The sequence below is a fragment of the Gavialis gangeticus genome, unplaced genomic scaffold (genome assembly GCF_001723915.1).
Source record: "Gavialis gangeticus isolate Ggan-Ray unplaced genomic scaffold, GavGan_comp1, whole genome shotgun sequence".
Classification (NCBI taxonomy): Eukaryota; Metazoa; Chordata; order Crocodylia; family Gavialidae; genus Gavialis; species Gavialis gangeticus.
This window is the reverse complement of record NW_017729032.1, coordinates 201,797,459-201,804,998: the sequence shown is the minus strand read 5'-3', so window position 1 is coordinate 201,804,998 and position 7,540 is coordinate 201,797,459. Positions and strand designations below refer to the sequence as shown.

Here is a 7,540-nt window from a genome sequence, read left to right as displayed (position 1 = left end):
CCCCCCTTCAGGGCTGGGCCCACTCCCCCCTCCCGGACTGTTGTTGAGCCAAAGCAGTGTGTGTGGGGGGGTGCTATCACCGTGCTTCCCCCTCCCCCCCACAGCATGGCAGCACTCCACTGCACTGCCCCCTGCTGTCCATCACGCTTTACTCACACTCTGATTGGCTGCCAGACAACCAACTGGAGTGCAAATAAAGCATTATGGACAGACAGACTAACGCGCATATACACACGTACACACACGAGCCTGAGTGAGCGAGTAATTTTGAAGACATTTTGAGCCTACCGTGTCACTATGGCCCCCTCTACATGTGCAGGCAAAGGTGCAATTGAATTTAGTGCAAGATCCACACAATCATGGCAGGAAGCATGACTGGGATTCTGCCCAATCCTGGGCTCCCCCTGCACTCGCAAGAAGCAGGCTCGCACAGCTGGGAGCACCCTTTGCTGAAGGGGTTCCCAGCTATATGGACCATGTGCAGCCAGAACCAGGAACCCCATAGGTTGCGGGACTTGGTTCTGGCTGTGCGTGCAGCACAGCTGGGTCTAAGAGCCCCATGTGGGCCACGGGTTTCATGACCCCTGAACCTTGGCTTCCGGTTTTCATGCTGAGCACCATGCACCCCTGTAGCTAGGAGCTCCTGCTATACATGCAAATTAGAGCTCAATAGCAACCAACTATAAAGTTAGTAAACATTTTCGAGATCTCTCTTTATAACTCACTGGAGTGTTTTTATCACATGATAATTACTTTGCACATATAGCTGGTCTTAAGGTAACTGTGCAACTAACCAGCCAACTGTGCAATACTGTAAAGTGTAGAGGGGTCCTATCCCTTTTATACATGGCCAAGCAGTTATGTAAAAAACCCCAAAAACCAAAGAAAACCAAAAATTGATTAAGAATGCTTACCTTTTCATAAATTTTACTAATCTCCTCATTTGAGCTGAACACCAGCTGTACTGATCCACACCCTGATGCCCATACAATTTTCTGCACTGCTCTAATAACACATATATCAGGGATGTATTTTGAAGCCTGGGGACAAAGAAACAAACCGCAGCAATATTAAAATACAGTTGCTAACATTAAACAGATTCTAAACCACTACAGAAACTAATTTTGTAAAAATATAAATTTGTCAACACTAAGAAATTTCATACTAAAGCAACAACAAAAATTGTGAAACTTTTAGCGTTTAATAGATCACTTTAATCTTAGCAACATTCAGGGTAGTCAAATGTTTGGTGTCTTACATACTGTCTCCCCACCCTGATTGATATTGCTGTAACCAGCGAGTTACACTACCATAAATTCAATTTCATTTTGTTAAGCAACTAATAAATACTAGATCCTGATAAAAAATTGCCACAAAAAGATGAATTGACAATTTTTTAATACAAAAAACAACCTATAAGCTATTTTAGTCAACAGAGGTAGAAATCAAACATATTTACTGGACTCCTTTGCTTTTTAACATTCAACTCCAAAATAACTTCAATTTAAAAACAACAGTTTAAAAAGTAGATAGTTTAATAAAATAGCAAAACTAAATCTGGTATTAAAGAAAAGATAAAAGATATTTGGCATGCTAGTTGTTACCACCAAGCACACTAGCACTCATTCACCTCATTTCTTTAAAAGAAATTTGCTAGATATCAACAGTACAAAACCTACTGCAGATGAGACTACCCATAAAGGTGATGAATTTTGTTAATGTAGGAGTAGATTTCAACAGATTTGAGTATAGATCCTAGTTTACCTCCTAAATCTTTGCAACAGCAGTAACATGTGTCCAACAGAGACCAAATTACTGCAAAAAAGCAATTTAGAACACTAAATAGTGGTGTGAAATTCTTCTTAATTTAAAATAGTGCTGTACACATGAAATTCAACAGTCTTCTTATGTCCCCACAGGCTCTTTAACAAAGGAGAATCAACAAAAGGTAATAAGTAAAAACCACATTTTAGTTTGGAAAACAGTCACATTACAATCTACAACTGAGGCAGAGGAAAATTTAATTTTGTTTGCCCCAGTTATTTAGTTATTTTACAAGAAGCTTCTATAATGTTTCAAACCGAGGGGGAGGGTGTAAAATTTGAGATCATCCTACATTTCAAAATCCGTGGTGCATACATACACACACACAAGCCTTTTAACTTATGCTTATAGGGCTCAGCATGTAAGTGGCCTGATTTTGCAAAGTGCTCAGCATAAAAGCTAACTTAAGACCCAAATATTAAAAAAAAATATTCAGCTTAATATTAACCATACCCACATTTACCACATGCATATACAAATGTATATACAGATAGGAAGGGCCAAATTCTTGCAATTTTATGTTCTACTTTAAATAACTGAAGAACATCAGCCCTAAAATTTATAATGTCAAGGTTTGTTGGTCCAAAGTGATTTTCCCCTAGCTAATCTTTGATGATACAAAAAAATCTCTCCCCCCAACTACTGCAACAAACAGGTTTCAGCTATAATGTACGAAGACAGCCATTTTTTTCCCTGCCAAAGAATGTGATATAGTCATGAAATGTGACAAACGATACTCAGAATTTATAGCACTTTAAACAAAAGAGCAGGTCACATACGATAGATAACGTATGATAATTTGGTCATGCGAAACCACTGGTGGCCTTAATATTGCATATTATGCTGAAGGGAGCTATAAAAAGGCACAATTCCAGCAAGACTGTTTAGAAAGTTTGAACTCAAAAGTTTAAGGAGGAAAAGATAATGTTAATATATTAAAAGATAACCCTTTTGAGATTTTGTGAATTAACAGAATGAATATTTAAGGTTAACTACAAGTGCATATTTCTTAAATGGGAGTTGGAGGGTTTTACTAGCTTATAAAAATCATGTAAATAAAACAGAATATTGCTTCTTCTGAACCAAAAGTCTGGTTAGTTTGATACAATCATCTACAACATTACAAGAAAATTAAACATCACAAAAACCAACTTCCAGTGTATACGCAGGCTTACATAAAAAATTCAAAGCATTCAAAAAATTCTATTCAGTTTAATCCATCTTGCTAACACACTGCCACTTCTAAATTCCCTTTACACAGGTCATAAAATCACCCAGTCACCTTACATTTTTTTTCAAAGACTCATTTCTCTTTCAAAGACCCATTAAGCGAAACAAAGTAACACTGAAGTAGTGCCTACCTTAGCCAATTTTATGTATATAATATACCAGTGATGCAAAAGCCACTTATCTATGCAAGACCCTGTACACTTTTGTACTCACTTGTTCCCCAGGTACCCATATGAAAAGTCTGTATGAAAAATACATTTAATGTTTTCAATAGGAAACAGCAAAGAGCACACAAAGCAGCTAAAATATCTGTTAAACAGATACGAAAATCAATTTCTTGTATTTAAGAACACCTAATAATTGCAAAGAAATAAACTTTATTACACAAAACGTGTGTTTTGCCAAAAATAGCATACTAACCTCATCAGATATTTGCTGTGCAAGACGTATTGCTACATTTCTTAGCATGCATTCTGAAGTTGGATTGGGAATGTTCTGTAGGGCATTTTGTAGCACCACTGCCTGGTCATGGGTAGCTTGGTTTATCTACAAAAAATATTATTTACAGGAAAGAACATGATGAAAATCTTAAGGATGATTATCTGGAAAGGATGAAAAGAAATATTTCTCTTTTTAAAATCAAGGCATACAGAAAAAAAAATATAGTCCATTTAGAGTTCCAACAGTAAAAGTAAAATAAAATTAAAAAAAAAAAATCAGTATGCATATACATACAAGGAGCAAACTGTATTTGCATTTCATTGCTGAAACCTATATATTCGATGCTGCAGTTTTAGGCAAGATCTAAACACTATTTTCAGATATTTAAAGAAATGGAAAAGTGTGAATGAAAAGTTACAAAAATACTAGCAGGGGAATAAAGTGCAATGCCCACAGCACTATTTTTAATTAACTTTTTTCAAAATGAAGGTTTCCCTTACCCTTTCTCTTGCATATAACATTCCAAATTACTGAACTAACTGAACTGAGAAAAAAGGAATCTGGTAAGGAGGAACAGCTGTACTTTCTCAGTAATATGGAGTTCCTGATGAATCATGCATTTGAACCATACACCCTGGACAGGAAATCAAGTGAAGGTGTTGTTACTGAAGAAAAATAGTTTCTGTGGACCTAGAATAAATTGCTACAAATTACTTATTTGCATAGAAGATTGACTTTTATGGAGTATATTACCGGTGAGATTGGGCTTGTACCCTCTACAACTGGTTGACAAGCTTCTGCCACAGCTCGAACATGACCATAGCCAACTGCTGTTAGTAATAGTTTGGCTATTTTTAGAGCATTAAGATAGGCACCCCTGCGAGTTTCCATATCTGCATTTGGCAGGAAGTTATTTCTAGTCAGCATGCTCAACACAAGAGGCAAACCACCGCTTTTTAAAATGTTGTATTGGAAGTCACTGGCATCTTCTCCCAGAGGTGTATTGGCAGGCATTAACAAGGCATAGACCACCTGCAAGAAAAAAACTCAACATATTAGCAAACACATACAATATACCTTCTCTAAAGCATATTCTTAAAAAAAAAAAAAAAGGTCACTAGGGTACATTTTATATAGTACTTTGATACTTTCCCCTATACACACCTCCCACGTTTTACTGTTTCAAGAAGAATTCTGATGTTTTTTAATATACATCAGAATTTGATCAAGTTCTAATACACCATAAAAACATAATCTGAAAAAAATATAAAAATGCAGTTAAAAGCTGACTTCAAGAGAAAATAAACATAACAAACCTCTGTTAGATATAGCACTTGTGAGGCAGAAGGGCCAAAGAAAAGAGAATCAAGGGATGGACTAAGGCTGCTTTCACCAAGTTTTGCATGGTCCAAGCAAATTGCTCTTAGTTTCTCTACTGTAGTGTTATCTGGAATAAAACCACAACCTATGAACATTTTGCCATATCATTACACAAAAACAAGTGACAGAAATTTACAATGAATTCATTCCTATTAACTTTTAGAACTTTCAAAGCACATTACATAAAGTAGAAAATGTAACTAGCAAAGGTTCAGATTCTGCAAAATGTATTGTAATAGGGCAGTACTCAGGAGCTCCTGTTACATGGCCATCAGTGTTGCAAAACAATGTCAGACACCGCACCACTCCTCATTTTCAAATGAGCAAGCACTGACAAATCTTTTCCACTACACCATGCAGGTGTGATTCCAAATGTGCTGGCCTGTACTCACCCTCAGCTCCCTGCATTGCCTCACCCCTGGCACAGACAGGAAATGGCAGCCAAAGGAGGGAGGGAGAATCCAGAGACTAATGGGGAATGGCAGCCAGGCAACAGCCAAGGAGCCTCAAAGTTACCCCATCACAGGCTACCAGTTGGGCAGCTCCAATATAAGTACGGTAAAAAATACTAAACAAATCATTATTCATGACTACTGGGCACTAAATTAGATGAGAAGGATTTCAGTTCTTGGTAACAGGGGAGATATAGCTGTAGGAAATTAAAATTAAATCCTTACCTGGGGGCATGAGTTTCATAAGGACACGTGCTCCATCTCTTAGAGGTGGCATACTTAGGCTACTGCCTAAGTCTGCAACTTGCCAAAGGAATGAGATATATCTAGGATGCAGTGACATGATCTTTAAAAAAAAAAAAATTATATATATATATATATATAAAAAAATGAAAGTTTGTTGTTAAGTTTCAGGTGCTAAAACTTTGTTTTTAATTTGTTTTAGATACTTAAATTTTTTTTTGATCAATACATATGCTTACCACTCCAGGCAAACAGCTTTCAACTTCAGGGTTTGGACCATCACTGTAGTGATTGCCATGGTTGCCAGGTGAACCAGTTGAAGAGTCAGAAGAGCTATCTGGACTTGAAGGCATATTGGAACTTATCTGCGTAAGTTTAGCTGTAATTAGCTGAAAAACAAGTTTGCAGCTGTATTTATTTACAGGCAGTCCTCAACTTACAACTGTTCGAGTTACACTTACGACGTTTATAAATTTACACCGTTTCAAATTTCTGATGTCAGTTTCAACTTTACAACACTTGATCTGACAATGCCACGCCAGCAAACAAGTTTGCTGGGTCACCCATCTCCCTGGAGAACTTCTGTCCAAACTTCCTTGGACACTTTCTTAAAGAAAGCAGACAAGACTTCAGAAAAACCTGCAGCCAAGACTCCTGAGAAGACTCCAGCCAAGAGCCCTTCAAAAAACCCAGCAAAGTCACCTCAAAGAAGTCCCTCCAAATCAACGATTGCTATTTACAATATAAATACATTAACGTATATTACTCATCTATAATTGATCAAGTACAAAATTCTGGGTTATTTTTGGTCAAAATAGGGTATTGGGCCTTGGTTCAAGAACTAATCCCCTTTATATAACATTGTCTCCCACAGGAAAATCAGTTCCGAGTTACAACGCTTCGACTAAGATGTGGTTTTCAGGAACCAATTGTGTCGTGTCATAAGTCTGAGGACCGCCTGTATTTTTAAATGGTACAACCATAAACTTCAGAATTGCATATACTAAATACATTACTGCACAAGATTACATGTCAAGCAATACAAAAGGTGTTAATTCCAACAACAGTCCTATTCTGCAAATATTAAGGAAAAGTGGAATAATATTTGAATTAATAAAATAAACTGACTTATAGCACTTACCGTTTTATCCTTGAGATTCAATTGCCCAATTAACTTCCTATCATCTGCAGGATCTACCAGCTCACCACCAATAAACAGTTCCACTTTTGTATGTGCACTGTTGGCTTTAATACGGTTGAGAATACAACGCCGCACTGAACCAATTGTGTCATTTGTATGAGACCAAATATCCAAGTCTTCAACCTGACGACCTTGGTTTGGAAAACGAACTACCAGTGTGATATGCTTACCACGAAAAGCTCTGCAAAAAGTATAGATGACAAACTAAAGGTGAGCATGAAACAAGTTAAACGAAACAAGTTATTTTCTTGCAATTATCTATTGCAGCTATTTTAAAACCTGATTTTGTATTAGTTTATTAGAACATGCAACTATTTTCTGCAAGTATTACCAGACATGCAAAAGGAATATTTGTGCATTTAGGAGATGGAAATACAAAGTGCGCTTCCATAAAGGTATAAAAACGAGTCATTCCCTATTTGGATTATGAACACTCATAAGATTTAAAGCAACCCTAAATTAATTATGAATAGGAGTCTACCCAACTCAAGGAAGGCAGCCGGCTAATTTCACAGGGAGATTGTGGGGCCAGCCGCCATTTTCACAGACTGATTGTGGCAGGGCCCCCCTTAAATCTGATTGGCCGAGGGGCCCTGGTGACCTTGCCCATCACCAATTCACTGCAAGGGCTATTTGTTGTGCAGCCTTGCCCCTCACTGCCAATTGGTTGTGCAGGCTGTCTATCATGCAGACCCCTGGAGAGCTGTGCATCTGGGCCATAGCATGGTGAGGACTGCTGGCTCCTTCTGGTGAGCCAGCATTTTATTTT

The 7,540-nt window shown here is 37.6% G+C and overlaps 1 protein-coding gene across 1 annotated transcript in view; it reads right to left on the bottom strand.

Moving 5' to 3' along the window:
- Positions 1 to 7,540, bottom strand: part of USP9X (ubiquitin specific peptidase 9, X-linked) — a 131,392-nt gene that overhangs the window by 68,478 nt on the left and 55,374 nt on the right. The window contains exons 18-24 of the mRNA XM_019524162.1: positions 6,712 to 6,952; positions 5,810 to 5,959; positions 5,553 to 5,673; positions 4,812 to 4,942; positions 4,249 to 4,527; positions 3,475 to 3,600; positions 915 to 1,040 (exon numbers count right to left, since the gene is read on the bottom strand). Of these exons, the coding sequence (XP_019379707.1) occupies positions 915 to 1,040; positions 3,475 to 3,600; positions 4,249 to 4,527; positions 4,812 to 4,942; positions 5,553 to 5,673; positions 5,810 to 5,959; positions 6,712 to 6,952 (1,174 nt within the window). The remainder of the gene's footprint in view (positions 1 to 914; positions 1,041 to 3,474; positions 3,601 to 4,248; positions 4,528 to 4,811; positions 4,943 to 5,552; positions 5,674 to 5,809; positions 5,960 to 6,711; positions 6,953 to 7,540) is intronic.